At 45.3% G+C, this 15,037-nt stretch overlaps 1 protein-coding gene across 4 annotated transcripts; it reads left to right on the forward strand.

Moving 5' to 3' along the window:
* The first annotated feature begins 2,125 nt into the window (after positions 1-2,125).
* Positions 2,126-13,867, forward strand: palm1a (paralemmin 1a). 4 transcript variants are annotated; one of them, XM_026343213.1, is made up of 10 exons: positions 2,126-2,194; positions 5,300-5,345; positions 5,785-5,865; positions 6,838-6,956; positions 7,074-7,137; positions 7,410-7,431; positions 7,517-7,573; positions 7,876-7,941; positions 12,106-12,237; positions 12,682-13,867. In XM_026343213.1, the coding sequence occupies exons 1-10, from the start codon at positions 2,166-2,168 to the stop codon at positions 13,260-13,262; spliced, it is 1,197 nt and encodes a 398-aa protein (XP_026198998.1). In that variant the 5' UTR covers positions 2,126-2,165; the 3' UTR covers positions 13,263-13,867. The 4 variants fall into 4 exon arrangements, with proteins under 4 accessions (XP_026198998.1, XP_026199015.1, XP_026199024.1 ...); XM_026343221.1 differs by lacking the exon at positions 2,126-2,194 and adding an exon at positions 2,202-2,627; XM_026343230.1 differs by lacking the exon at positions 12,106-12,237.
* Positions 13,868-15,037: the final 1,170 nt, after the last annotated feature.

Raw genomic sequence — 15,037 nt, forward strand, 5'->3', positions numbered from 1 at the left:
AGAGTAGTGGAAGCCAGGCTTAGGAAGAAGGTGGAGATTTGTGAGCAGCAGTATGGTTTCATGCCCCGTAAGAGCACCACTGATGCCATTTTTGCTTTGAGAATGTTGATGGAAAAGTACAGAGATGGACAGAAGGAGCTGCATTGTGTCTTTGTAGATTTAGAGAAGGCGTATGACAGGGTGCCGAGGGAGGAGCTGTGGTACTGTATGAGGTCGTCGGGAGTGGCAGAGAAGTACGTCAGACTAGTTCAGGACATGTATGAGAGAAGTATGACGGTGGTGAGATGTGCTGTAGGTCAGACAGAGGAGTTCAAGGTGGAGGTGGGACTACACCAAGGATCAGCTTTGAGTCCCTTCTTGTTTGCTATGCTGATGGACAGGCTGACAGATGAGGTCAGACAGGAATCTCCCTGGACAATGATGTTTGCGGATGACATTGTGATTTGCAGTGAGAGTAGAGAGCAGGTGGAGGAACAGCTAGAGAGGTGGAGGTTTGCTCTGGAAAGAAGAGGCATGAAGGTCAGTCGTAGTAAGACAGAATACATGTGTCTGAACGAGAGGGATCCAGGTAGAAGCGTTAGGTTACAGGGGGCTGAGGTGAAGAAGGTGCAGGAGTTTAAGTACTTGGGGTCAACAGTTCAGTGTGATGGAGAGTGTGGAAAAGAGGTGAAGAGGCGAGTGCAGGCAGGTTGGAGCGGGTGGAGGAAAGTGTCAGGAGTGTTGTGTGACAAAAGAGTGTCAGCAAGACTCAAAGGAAAGGTGTACAAGACAGTGGTGAGACCAGCTCTGCTCTATGGGTTAGAGACGGTAGCAGTGAGACAGAGACAAGAGGCTGAGATGGAGGTAGCAGAGATGAAGATGTTGAGGTTCTCCTTAGGAGTGACCAGGTTAGACAGAATAAGGAACGAGTACATCAGAGGGACGACTCACGTTGCCTGTGTTAGCGACAAAGTCAGAGAGGCCAGACTGAGATGGTTCGGACATGTTCAGAGGAGGGATAGTGAGTATATTGGTAGAAGGATGTTGGAGATGGAGCTGCCAGGCAGGAGGACAAGAGGACGACCAAGGAGGAGATACATGGATGTCTTAACAGAGGACATGAGGTTGGCTAGTGTAAGGGTAGAAGATGTTCATGATAGAGTTAGGTGGAGAAGGATGATTCGCCTCAATGTCTCCTCTCCTGTCTCCTCCGCCTCCCTTCCTCCTCCCCGCTGTCCCCCACCCCTCTCATGTCTCCTCTCCTGTCTCCTCTGCTCCCCCCTCCCCTCCCTACCCCCGCCCCTCTCCGCCCCTCCCCCTCTCCTGTCTCCTCCCCCCCCTCCCCTCCTGTCCTCCTCTCTCCTTCCCCTCCTCCTCCCTCCCTCCCCTCTCATGTCTCCTCTCTGTCTCCTCTCCTCCCTTCCCTCCTCCCTCCTGTCCCCCCCACCCCGCCCCCTCTCCTCCCCTCCCCTCTCCTGTCTCCTCACCCCCCATCCCTCTCCTGTCTCCTCTCCTCCCCTCCTGTCTCCTCTCCTCCCTTCCCCTCCTGTCCCCCCCCCCTCTCCTGTCTCCTCTCCCCTCTCATGTCTCCTCTCCTGTCTCCTCTGCTCCCCCCTCCCCTCCCCTCCTGTATCTTCTCCTCCCTTCCCCTCCCCTCCTCTCTCCTGTCTCCTCACCCCCCTCCCCTCCTGTCTCCTCTCCTCCCTTCCCCTCCCCTCTCCTCCCCTCCCCTCTCCTGTCTCCTCTCCCCTCTCCTGTCTCCTCTCCCCCCCTCCCCTCTCATGTCTCCTCTCATGTCTCCTCTCCTGTCTCCTCTCCTCCCTTCCCCTCCTCCCCCTGTCCCCCCCCCACCCCTCTCATGTTTCCTCTCCTGTCTCCTCTGCTCCCCCCCTCCCCTCCTGTACCCCGCCCCCTCTCCTCCCCTCCCCTCTCCTGTCTCCTCTCCCCTCTCCTGTCTCCTCTCCCCCCCTCCCCTCTCATGTCTCCTCTCCTGTCTCCTCTCCTCCCTTCCCCTCCTCCCCTCCTGTCCCCCCCACCCCTCTCATGTCTCCTCTCCTGTCTCCTCTGCTCCCCCCTCCCCTCCTGTACCCCCGCCCCCTCTCCTCCCCTCCCCTCTCCTGTCTCCTCACCCCCCTCCCCACTCCGCTCGTTGGGCGGGTCTGTTTTCTCTCTCGGATGTAGACCGGATGATTCGGACTCTGGACTCGGACATGGAGTGAGTACACTTTTTATTTCTTCTTCTCTTGATAACCTCCCATTTCTTCTTCTGTGTACTGTTTCTGCGTTTATGACGTAATCCGTGGCCGTGTCGTCACTGTGCGGCATCAGTCCGTCAGAGCGCTGAGTCAGGAACCGAGCGGAGGGAAAACTGCACCAAAACCCTCCCCAGACCGGGTCCAGGGCTCCACAGAGACCAGAGTCCAGCTCCGTGTCTCTGTGTAACGGGAAACGAAAGGATTAAATCTGAGCGCCCAGGGCTCTACTTTTCTCAGCGGAAGCAGACGGGACACATAGCGGACGCCTGATCAGGCCTGATGATTAGATATTGATCTGATTTCTGATCAATAAAAGCCACTGTGAAGGCGGGAAAGTTAGGGTGGCGCCAATTCCGGTAACTGCCTTCAAAATAAAAGCATGGAAACGGTCAGGTGAGGCTGTAATTTTCTGCTCCGTCATCGTTTGAAGAACACACTTTGTTGCAGTCAAATTCAATAAAAGATTCTTCCAAATATAGAAATAAAAAATATAGACATTTTAATAACACTAAAACTGCTGGAGGACATTAATTAGTTTTTTCCTTTAACTAGTTTTTCTGATGAAAAGTTACCAACTGATCGACTTAAGTAGTTTGTAGCTATTTACAGCTGAATATTACTATTCATTTTATTTATACATCTTCAAATCACAACAAAAATTATCTGAAAGCACTTTACTTTGTAAGGGTTAAGTCCTTAAAGAGAAAATCCAACAACCCCACTGACCAGCATCAGGAGACAGAAAGAAAAAAGTGGAAACAAAAACACTGGACAGGTTGGTAGGACCAGTAACTGGACTCTGGAGATGTACAGCTCCAAGGAGAAAGGGAACCTGCAGAGGAGAACAGAGAGAGGGAGACAGAGAAGAGGAAAGTTAATGACATGAAATGGTAGAATTTGAATGAATAGAGGAGAAAGGAGAGAGGAGAGGAGCTCAGTTTATCAGTAGAGGTCCCCCAGCAGACTAACCTATAGCAGCATAACTAAGAGATGGTTCAGAGTCACCTGATCCATCTCTAACTATAAGCTTTATAAAAAAGGAAAGTTTTAAGTCTAGTCTTAAATGTAGAGAGGGTGTCTGCCTCCAGAACCTGAACTGGGAGCTGGTTCCACAGGAGAGGGGCTTGGTAGCTAAAGGCTCTGCCTCCCATTCTACATTTGGAAACTCTAGGAACCACAAGTAAACCTGCAGTCTGAGAACGGAGAGTTCTGCTGGGAAGATATGGAACTATGAGTTCTTTAAGATAAGATGGAGCCTGATTATTAAAGGATTTATAAGTGAGGAGAAGAATTTTAAATTCAATTCTGGATTTTACAGGGAGCCAATGGAGAGAAGTTAACGTAGGAGAAATATGATCTCTAGTACTAATTCCTGTCTGATGCTAATAGAAGATCATTGGTGACCTTTACCAGTGCTGTTTGAGATGTGCTATGATGTATTCTAAATCCTGACTAAATATTATGAATACTAAATCTTCATACAAGTTATTACTGTGCAGGTGGTCATATAATTGCTTAGAAACTACCTTTCAAGAATTTTAGAGATAAAGGGCAGATTGGATATTGGTCCATAATTGGTTATAACCCCTGAGTCCAGAGTAGTTTTTTGAATAGAGGTTTGACTACAGCAACTTTAAAAGCCTGTGGTATGTAGCTTGTTAGTAAAGATAGATTGATCTGATCTAATTTGGACGTGCTGATCAAAGGTAAGACATCTTTGAGCGATCAGAAGAGAATTCAGGATCTGGTCTCTAATGTTTCTGGTCTGAAGTGTTCAGAGGTGCTGAACAGATGCATTGTTTGTTTTATGGAATCAGAAACTCTGTATCTCTGTCTAACAGTAAAACTCCACTTCCATCTTAAATTCTGTGGTTTTATTTTGAAGGGTGTTTTGTGTGTCTGTGTGAACTTGATAGAGCTGCGGCAGCCGGGCGGATTCATGTCAGGACAAGGACACAGACTGAGCCTGACCACATGTTCCTGTTTTCTTTATTTTTATTTTAACATTTAAAGCCGTAAAAATCCAAACTTTAAGTCAATGTAAATGTGTTTGTTCCCGATTCTGATTCTCTGCTTTAACATCTGTTGGACTGAGGTGAGCTGACAGTTCTGTTAAGACTCGTTTAAACAGGTGAACATCAGAAACCATCAGGATCCACTGACTGAAACATTCTGTACAAACGCTATAAGATCTGATTAATCAGCTTATCTGAAGCCTTTGAACTGGTCTTTACTGTCTATAGTGGTCTTTACTGGTCTGTACTGGTTGGTGCATTTACATGGACTCAAGAAACCAGGTTACAGTTGGTTTTCTCCACTAAGCTAATTTCTTAACTATCATGTAAACGGGAAACCTGGTTAATCGGGGTAGTGGATTAGAGAAACCTGATTTTTCCCAGAAAACTCAGATCACTCTGCCCTGTAAACGTGTCACCAGGTTTCTAACCAGCTTTTTACCAGAGATCATGTTCAGGACAAAGGCTGCAGACACTCACCACTCTACTATCATCGACTGAGGAGCAGCTGGATGAAAGCAGAAAACCTGGGCCAGGTTTTGTTAAGGTTCAGTTTGTTGTTCAGTAAACATGAGGCTGTGATGGTCTGAACTGGTCCCCAGGGTTCCCAGTATCAGACCCTGCTGCTGAAGCCCAGCCAGGTTCTGTGTTGTGGGTTCAGATCTCCATGGAGACGGCAGTAGCTCTATGCAGAAAACTGCAGAGTTCAGCTCTTTCACAGTTCAACACCACTGCTCTGTCAGCTCCGGGTTATCTTGGGTTATCCTGATTTATCCTGGTTTGTCCTGATTTATCCTGGGTTATCCTGATTTATCCTGGTTTGTCCTGATTTATCCTGGGGTATCCTGTTTTTTCTGGTTTATCCTGGTTTAACTCTACTCTAGTAGTTGTGTCTTGCTGATCCTGAGCTGCACATCACAGTGGTTCGAAAGAATCTCTAGGAGAAATGACCACAACACGTTAAATGAGAACTGAACCAGGTCTCTGTTGGTCAAAAATTCTAGTAGACTCTGCTCTGCTCTACTGAACGTTTCTGTCTCTGTGTCTCAGGGCGAGTGAAGCTCTGTGTCAGGAGGAGCGGCTGCAGCTCATCGCAGTGAGTAGACTTTACTGATTGTCAGTGAACACAGCACCTCAGAGCTCTTTGACTAATGCACTTATTGATCCGCACAGAGGAAGAGCACGAGACACTTCACAGTGAAACTGTGTAGTAAAAAACACTTGACACAGGGAACGGTTTTCTGAAGGTAAATGAAGTGTGCGTGTCACAAAATTGCAGCTTCAGTTGAGGCAGTTAAAGACACTGAAGTGTGACTTAATGGTGAAGTAACAGTGAAAGTAAAGATGAAAGCAGATGAAGTGTCGGTCAAAATCACTTTAGTTAAAGCAGATGAAGTGTCTGTGTAAATAGTATAGATGATGAGTTGAGACTGTAAAAGCTAAAGTATCCTCGAAGGAGTAAGATCTGAAAGCACTTCAACTTGGACAATTTAAAGCCGGTGCATTGTCTGACTCTGTCTCCCATTATGCCTCAGGAGAAGAGGAAGTGGCAGACGGAGATCGACAAGAAGAAGCAACAGCTGGAAGACGACAGAAGAGCTCTGCAGCACCTGAAGGTGAGACAGACACAGCGTTTCCATTTTTTAAAATCCACCCAGTACATCTGTTGTCCCTGTTGGTGTATTGTCCAGCTTGAGCGAATTATTTTTTTACAGTGCAGGTCTAGAGGTGTGGTGACCCTGAGCTTTACCAGGCTGCAGACTGACAACAGCTGCAGAGTAAAAATATCTGCAGCTGATCTCAGATCAGCCGCAGGAATGATGGAAACGTTGGGACTCCTTTCACTGTCACACTCGCACATAACGGCGAGTATTTTTAACACATTGTGAGGAGACAGCTGTTCACAATCCGACCCAAACATGATGTTTTAAACGTCAGAGCTGATCAGTGGCTGACAGGGTTTCTGAAAAATTAAAATCTAAACATTTAGATTAGAATTAGAAAGAAATGTTACCCTTTCATGCACGAATTGTTGAGTGTTTTATCCTGTCTAGGCATGAAAAAACGATGCAATTGAACTTTTTTATGAACCTATTTTTCATAGAGTTACAGAAATAACTTTTACAAAAATAATTTTAACATATTCTAATATGAACGTCAGAGTTTCTAGGATTTTCTGCATAAAGACGGAGTCCACTGCGGGACAGCTATTGCATTAAAGGGTTAATAAGAAAACGTTTCTCCTGGTTTTCTGTATAAACTGGTGATGAAATGTGAATCTCTTTGTTGAACACATCATTAAACTCAGCTTCTTTTAACAGTTAGTGTATATACATGTAAAAGAGTTTTTCAATTTCCTTTTTACGATAAATTAGCTAATATTTCTTCAGTAGAGTGGAATTTATTTTGAAGCAGTTGTCATTTTTATTTAGTCCTCTTAGTTATTATTTTATTCATTTTTCACCATGAAAATTAATAATTGATTCAGAACAGGAATGAAAAAAAATCCCTTTATTCAATATTGAAGCATCAAACTAGAAGCTAGAAGTCAAAGTCGAGGAAACAAAGTTGATGTTGTTTCCCTTCAGTCTAAGGCTCTGAGGGAGCGCTGGCTGCTGGATGGAGCTGGACCGGAACAGGACGAGGTCAAGAGACAACTGGAGCAGGACGAAGCCAAGACCAGGACCCTGGAGGACACCATCAACAGGTCTAATCTGGTTAATGTAATATAATCTCATTTAATATTATGATCTAGGATTGTTTGGTATTTTAGTTAATTAAAAAGAGATGTATTTTAACGAGACAACAAACTTAATGTTTGCAGGTTGGAGAAGGAACTGATCAGTCTGGAAACTGGAGCTGTTTGTCAGACCATAACACACACGACTGTGAGTATATACATAAAATCTCACACGCAATTTGTGGTGTTTGGTTTACCACTGTCATGTCTTTGGCTCCTGCCACTGGACTGTACAGGCTAGATTACAGTAGTCAGATTAAATCTTATTTAACTGGGCCAATCATATAAGTCGTAAGTCACAAGTCAAACAAAGCTGATTTATTTTGAATGTAGTTTCAGGTTTTAGGTCCTTGTATTTCTGTACTTCTGTTCTGTTTTAATGTGAATTGTAAATTCCCGTCCCTGTCTCTGTACCTCCAGGTGTCATCGGGATCAGTTAAAGGTAAATTTCTTCCTCTGTGTCTGTTTTCATTTTTGTTGTTTCCCATCAACCATCTCTTTCCCTGTGTCTCTCTGATCTTCTGTAGAGGTCAAAGGTCACAGCAACCACCTGCAGGACAGAGCTGCAGCTCAGGTAGTCAAAGGTGAGACTCTGCTGGACTACTGTGTTCTGTAGCTGTAATGTGAATACAGGAGTCAGATAATACAGTAATTACAGCAATCAGATTTCACTGGTTAATTTACCATGATGAGATTCTAATTGTCGGATTATGAGATTATTGTAATGTGGGGAGATTAGTCAGATTACAGTAGATACAGACTCTGGTAATCAGATTAAATAAACCAGATTACAATATAGTGATTTAATGACCTTCTCGTGGCCTCACAGCATCTGCCTTTTCTCTGTCTCTGTGCTCACCTCTCTTTTTCCCATGAGCCTTTGCAGAGGTCAAAGTTCACAAAAGTCCTCGAGTGAACAAACCGAGAGAGGCGACGGAGGAGATGAAGACAGGTGGGTCAAAGCAGGAGAAGTTCAAGGTCCACGGTCAAAATGTGCTTTGGATTAAAGGGGAATAACTGCGAAGACCGAAACAGAACCAGAGTCAGAACATGCTGAGGGTCTTGGTTCTGCGTGTCAGCTGCTCACGGATCAGTGAAGAGTCTGTTTATCAGTAGGACTCAGACAGGATCCTGTTGGCTTCATGTGAAGAGTTAAACTGTCTCTAACACTGTCTGTCTCTCTCTGTTCCTGTCTGTGAGCCTGTCTATCTGTCTGTCTATCTATCTGCCTGCCTGTCCATGTGCCTGCCAATCTGTCTGTCTGTCTGTCTATCTGTCTGTCTATCTGTCTGCCTGTCTGTCTGTCTGCCTGTCTATCTATCTGCCTGCCTGCCTGCCTGTCTGTCTATCTATCTCTGCCTGTCTATCTATCTATCTGTCTGTCTATCTATCTATCTATCTATGTGTCTATCTATCTATCTGCCTGTCTATCTGCCTGTCTATCTGCCTGTCTATCTGCCTGTCTGTCTATCTGCCTGTCTATCTGTTTATCTGTCTGTCTGCCTGCCTGTCTAGCTGCCTGCCTGTCTAGCTGCCTGTCTATCTGCCTGTCTATCTGTCTATCTCTCTATCTATCTATCTGCCTGTCTATCTATCTGCCTGTCTATCTGTCTGTCTATTTGTCTATCTCTCTATCTATATATCTATCTGCCTGTCTATCTGTCTATCTGCCTGTCTATCTGATCTACGTATCTATGGTCTATTATCTCGCTGTCTACTGCCTGTCTGTCGCATCTGAATCTGCCTTTCTATCTGTGTATCTGTCTGGTCCTGCTTCTAATCTGTCTGCCCTGCTGTGTCTAGCTGCCGCCTGTCGTAGCGCCTGTCCTAGCTGGCCTGTTCTGTCGATTTGTCTAGCTCTCTATCTATATAATTGTCTGTCGTATCTATCGTCTGTCTGTCCTGTCTATCTATCTATCTGCTCTCTATCTGCTGTCTATCTGCCGTGATCTATCGCATGTCTATCTGCCTGTCATCTCTACTATCGTCTAGCTTCTTGCTATCTATCTGGTCTAGTCTATCTATCTATCTGGTTCTGCTATCGATCTAGCTAGCTATGTGTCTCTATCTATCTATCTATCTTAGTGGTCTATCTACTATGCTCAATCTACGGTCTATACTTCTATCTATCGGTTGTCTATCTTCTGATCTATCTATCTACTGCTGTCTACTATCATCTATCTATCTATGGTCATTGTCATTATCTATCTATCTAGCTGTCCGGCGTATATCAGGCGAGCTCTATTCTATCTATCGTATTATGTTTCGACATCTACGATTGCGACTAGCGTGCTGTCGATCTCGATCGGATCTGGTGGTCTATCGTAGCTACGAGGGTCGTTGCGCTATCGTCATGCGCGGTGCATCGGTCAGCTGCGCTGTCTAGCGGCCGGTCGAGCGGGCCTGATCTAGCCTGGTATCGGGCGCATCTTCTTCTTCTATCAGTGTCTACGACCTGCCTGCAGCTGCCTGTCTCTAGCTGCCTGTCGATCTGACTGTCCGTAGCTATATATCTATCGTCTGTCGTACTAGCCGATGTCTGGTACTAGCCGATCTGTGACGGTCCTACGATCTGCCTATCTTCTATCTATCGGCTGTCTATCTGTCCATCTGCTGTCATTCCTGGATAAAAAGAGTCTATCTGCTGCGGCGAGCATCGATCGTTCAGGTCCTGCACTCTATACGTATACGTTATAGACTGTCTATCCTATCTTCTGCATCTATCTATCTATCTCGCCTTATCTATCTTCTCTATAATTCTAGTCTACTGTCTATCTCTCTATCTATATATCTATCTGTCCTTTCGTCGTATCATCGATCTATCTGTACTGTCTATCTGTCTGTCTATCTATATTTCTATCTATCTATCTAGTACTATCTATCTCTAGTACTGTCTGTCGATCTACTGCTATCTGGCTATCTATCTATTATCTGTCTGTTCCAGTGCTTAGTCTATCGATCGATCTTCGATTATCTTCGATTCTATCTACGTTCATAGATCTGTCTGTCTATCTAGTAGCATCTAAGCTATCTAGCTTTCGATCTTCTAGCTGCTATATCTCCATCGATCCTTATTTCTCATCTGTCTGTCTATCTATCTACTATCGTTTATCTATAAGCTTGATCTATCTGTTTCGTCTATCTATCATCTGCCTCGTCTATCTAACTTCTGTCTGTCTAATCTAGCGATCTATCTGTCTACTTCTATCTATCTTTGTCCTATCTATCTATCTGTTGTCCTATCTATCTATCTGCCCTGTCTATCGTCCTGCTGCTATCGAATTATCTGGCTACTTCTATCTATCTATCTGTCTGTTATCTTGCTATCTATCGGTCTATCCTATCGACTATCTATGTGTCCGATCTATCTATCTATGTGGTCTATCTACTATCCTGCATGTCGAGCTGCCTGTCTGTCTAGCTGCCTGTCTATCTGTTTTAATATGTCTGTCTGCCTGTCGACTTTTTATCTGTCTGTCGCCTGTCTATCTGTCTGCCCTGCGTGTCGAGCTGCCTGCCGTCTAGCTGCCTGTCTATCCTCTCTATCTATATATCTGCCTGTCTAATCTGTCTGTCTATCTATCTCTATCTATCTGTCGGTTATCTATCTACTGTCCGTCTAGCTAGCCTAGCTATCTATGTGTCTATCTATCTATCTGCCTGTCTATCTGCCTGTCTGTCTATCTATCTGCCCTGTCTAGCTAGCTATCTGTCTGTCTTCTATCTTATCTATCTAGTGTCTATCTATCCTATCTGCTGGCTATATCGGCCTGTCTGTCTATCTATCTGCCTGTCTATCTGCCTGTCTATCTATCTATCTGCCTGTCTATCTGCCTGTCTGTCTATCTATCTGCCTGTTCTATCTGCCTGTCTGTCTATCTATCTGCCTGTCTATCTGTCTATCTGTCTGTCTGTCTATCTATCTATCTATCTATCTATCTGTCTATTCGAGCTATCTATCTATCTGATCCTATCTGTCTGTCGGTCCCTATCTATCTATCTATGTGTCTATCTATCTATCTGCCCGGTCTATCGGCACCTGTGGTCATCTATCTGCCTGTATATCTGTCTATCTCTCTAGCTTATATCTAGCTGTCTGTCCCTATCTATATATCTATCTAGCTATCCTGTCGGTCTATCATCGTCCTGTCTGTCTATCTATCTATCTATCTATCTGTGTCTATCTATCTATCTGCCTGTCTATCTGCCTGTCTGTCTATCTATCTGCCTGTCTATCTGTCTATCTGTCTGTCTAGCTGTCTGTCTAGCTGCCTGTCTATCTGCCTGTCTATCTCTCTATCTATCTATCTGTCCATCTGTCTATCTATCTATCTATCTGTCTGTCTGTCTGTCTGTCTGTCTATCTGTCCATCTATCTATCTATCTGTCTATCTATCTGTCTGTCTGTCTATCTGTCTGTCTATCTATCTCTCTATCTGTCTATCTATCTATCTGTCTATCTATCTGTCTGTCTATCTATCTATCTATCTATCTGTCTGTCTGTCTATCTATCTCTCTATCTGTCTATCTATCTATCTGTCTATCTATCTGCCTGTCTATCTGCCTGTCTGTCTGTCTATCTATCTGCCTGTCTATCTGTCTGTCTGTCTAGCTGCCTGCCTGTCTAGCTGCCTGTCTATCTGCCTGTCTATCTGCCTGTCTATCTGTCTGTCTATCTGTCTGTCTATCTATCTATCTGTCTGTCTATCTATCTATCTATCTATGTGTCTATCTATCTATCTGCCTGTCTATCTGCCTGTCTGTCTATCTATCTGCCTGTCTATCTGTCTATCTGTCTGTCTATCTGTTTATCTGTCTGTCTGCCTGTCTATCTGTCTGCCTGCTTGTCTAGCTGCCTGCCTGTCTAGCTGCCTGTCTAGCTGCCTGTCTATCTGTCTATCTCTCTATCTATCTATCTGTCTGTCTATCTATCTGCCTGTCTGTCTATTTGTCTATCTCTCTATCTATATATCTATCTGCCTGTCTATCTATCTGCCTGTCTGTCTATTTGTCTATCTCTCTATCTATATATCTGTCTGTCTGTCTGTCTGTCTACAGTTCTGTGTGTTTGTGTGAGTTTTGTTGACCCTCTGTGACCCGTCTCACCCTCCTCCAGCCATGTACTCGGTGGAGATTAAAGTAGAGCGCGACAGACTGACGGGGGAAACCAGGGTTCTGTCCACTAACACCATGCTTCCTGTTGACCTCACTGAGAAAGGGGTCAAAGTGTACGAGGACGAACGGAAAGGTGACAGCAGCCGGTAGAAATCAAACAGAACTGACGTGGCTTTACGAGAAGCTACCTGCTGAAATGATGTGGAGCACCTGAAGGACGGAACCCTGCTCCAGGTCAGATAGAGCGTAGGGATCAGAACCGGATTAAACCTCCCACGAAACCACTCGTGGAGAAAAACGTTGAGAGTCAGTGATAAAGCGAATGATTGATTATTGGTACAGTTGAGGTAGAGCAGTGCACTTCTCTTAAAGTGAACCCTGAGCCGTGTGTCTGCTCTCCTTCATGTTTGTTCATTAGACAACTTCCATGAAGGAGGGGGGACACAGTCTCCAGCTGAAGGTCTGGTGCCCCCCCCCCAATCATAAAGAGAGTTGTTTGTTTCTTTTGGTCCTTCAACTTGAGGTTATCTGTGACCCGTGATATCCAGTTCTGACCCTGATCCTGTTTCTGTCTCAGTGGTCCATGAGATGAACGGTGAAGATGGCATCCACCTCCTCAGCTCCTCTGAGGTCGATGAGCTCATCCACAAAGCTGACAAGGCGTCTGTCATATCGCAGACTGGTGCCACGGTGACCGTGCTCCCCAAAGCTGAAGTCCAGGAGGAGGCGGCGCCTCCGTCTGAGCCGTATGTCGCCGTGGAGATCACCGGACTGGAAACCAGATCGGGTGGTGAGCCGAGCATGGCCGAGGCGAGCGCAGAGAACCCCGTCACCATGGTATTCATGGGATTCCAGAGCGTGGATGACGAGGACGAGACCAAGAAGGTCCTGGGGCTGCAGGGGAAGGTGAAGGCCGAGCTGGTGCTGATCGAAGACTCGGACGGGAAAACATCTCCAGGAGAAGAAGGGAAGGAGGAAACCGTCAGCGCTCAAACAACAGCACCTCCTCCTGGTGCCGCCGCCTCGACCACCCAGCTGCCGTCCTCCAAACACCCGGAGACGACAGCGGGGAGTAACGGGGAGACGGCAGGGGAGGTGGAGAGAGGAGCGGTGGAGATCAAGGAGAAGCAGCCGTGTAAGTGCTGCAGCATCATGTGATCCTGCAGGGGGCGCTGCCTACAACTCAGTACATTAATATAGAAACAAAAACCTTTCAGGACAATTAAACAATATGAACTAAACTCCACCCACTGCCCTAATCTCTGCCTCTAACCACATTACATCATTTCCTGTCCTGTCCCTTCATTCTCATCTGTTTGATAAAACTTTACTTTTTCTATTTTCTTGAAGCCTTTTTACTTTTATACTTTTGTCCTCCACGCTGGTTCCTCAGTGCATCTGATTAGCATTAGCATTAGCAGTCCTGAGATCTGTATCACTGCCCCCCCATCCCCCCAGTCCCCTAGCTCAATAATACAAAACAGTGCATTAACTCAAGCGTTGTATTTACCTGTGGGAAAAACTTCTCAGCTGCTTCTGCCTTTTATAAAACACTATAGAATTAATAAAAGTGACCTGATGCGACTAAATGATTTTGTACTTTTGTTTGAGTCCATCAGCCCCCACCCCCATCACATCACATCACATCACTCATTCTGTTTCTAACCTGCAAACTTTGAAAAACAATGATTTGTTATTTATTTGTTTATAACCTGGAGCCTTTTCCAGTTTTCATGAGTCCAGAAACCTGAGAGAATCCCTGAATCCTGTCAACATATTGGAATAAAAATCTGGTCTAGAAAATAACCCACAATGTTTTGGTCTGGAAGATTTCAAATTAAATTCAGTATTGAATCTAAGACTACAGAAACACTAACCTCTAACACAGCTGATTTCAGACACTGTTGGTGTGTTTGCGGTAAGATTTGTTATCGTAGAGAAAAAGTTAAATTAAAGAGCTGTAAGAGGAAATCAAGAGCAGAGAAAGTTGTGGAAGAGTTTTCAGCAGGTTTTTGAAAATGGAGACTGAGGTAGCTGAGTGTTCAGAGGTGGGCGGATAGAGAGGAACTGTAGACGTGGATGAGGGATTGTAGACCAGGATGAGGGACTTCAGGTACCGGTGCTGTCGAGTCGACCACTCTGTAGATCAGAGTCCAGACTTTGACCCTGATGCAGCAGCTCCATGAGGCCAGTGGTGTAACGTGTCCTTTTTACTGATCCACATCAGCCCTCCTCTGGAGCTTTGATGGTGCAGCTGGTGACGCCGTCAGTAAGACACTGCAGGAGTCAGGACCAGATATGAGCAGAGCCTGAACAATGAGCTGTGTTGTACAGTCGGAAAGGTCGGGTCTGATCTTTGTGATGTTGATGATGACAGAGGAGGTGTGGTCGGTAAAGCTCAGCTGATCGTCACTGATCAGGACCAGGTTTTTTGTCCGTTTTTCCAGCATAATGTCTGCAAATACACAGAAAACAGATGACAGGTGTGATCACTTCCATCTTCATCATCTTCAGTTAATCGTTCGGTCACTCATGAAGCTGTGAGACGTTTAAATGGTTCATGACCTTCGTCAACAGATCTGAACTGAGTCAGCAAACGGAGACGAACGTCACAACGACAGGAAGATTGTGTCGTCGACGCCCTGAGAGAAGCTCTGGATGCAGTACATGTGGATCCTGATGGAAGTGGACCAGATCTGATATGTGAGAAACCTGATTTGGTTTGTTCACACTGACTTAGAGAGAAATCAGATCTGAGTCACTTCTCTTTTAGACAAGTGTGTTCACAGGAGAACGTACTCGAAATCTCAGGTTCCTACAGTAATGTCCGCTTTGAACGGTTCCTGTCACGGCCTCTGTCTGAGATTAAACAGCAGAAAGTCTGAATCATCCAGTCACTGTCCAAACCACACGTTACAACAAAAACAGCTTTG

The sequence above is a fragment of the Anabas testudineus genome, chromosome 4, assembly GCF_900324465.2.
Source record: "Anabas testudineus chromosome 4, fAnaTes1.2, whole genome shotgun sequence".
Lineage (NCBI taxonomy): Eukaryota > Metazoa > Chordata > Actinopteri > Anabantiformes > Anabantidae > Anabas > Anabas testudineus.

Coding starts and splice junctions, on each gene's coding strand:
- palm1a (XM_026343213.1), top strand. CDS start 2,166: ATGATTCGGACTCTGGACTCGGACATGGA. Junction 7,942..12,105: donor GACGGAGGAGATGAAGACAG/GTGGGTCAAAGC, acceptor ACCCTCCTCCAG/CCATGTACTCGGTGGAGATT. Junction 12,238..12,681: donor GTACGAGGACGAACGGAAAG/GTGACAGCAGCC, acceptor TTTCTGTCTCAG/TGGTCCATGAGATGAACGGT.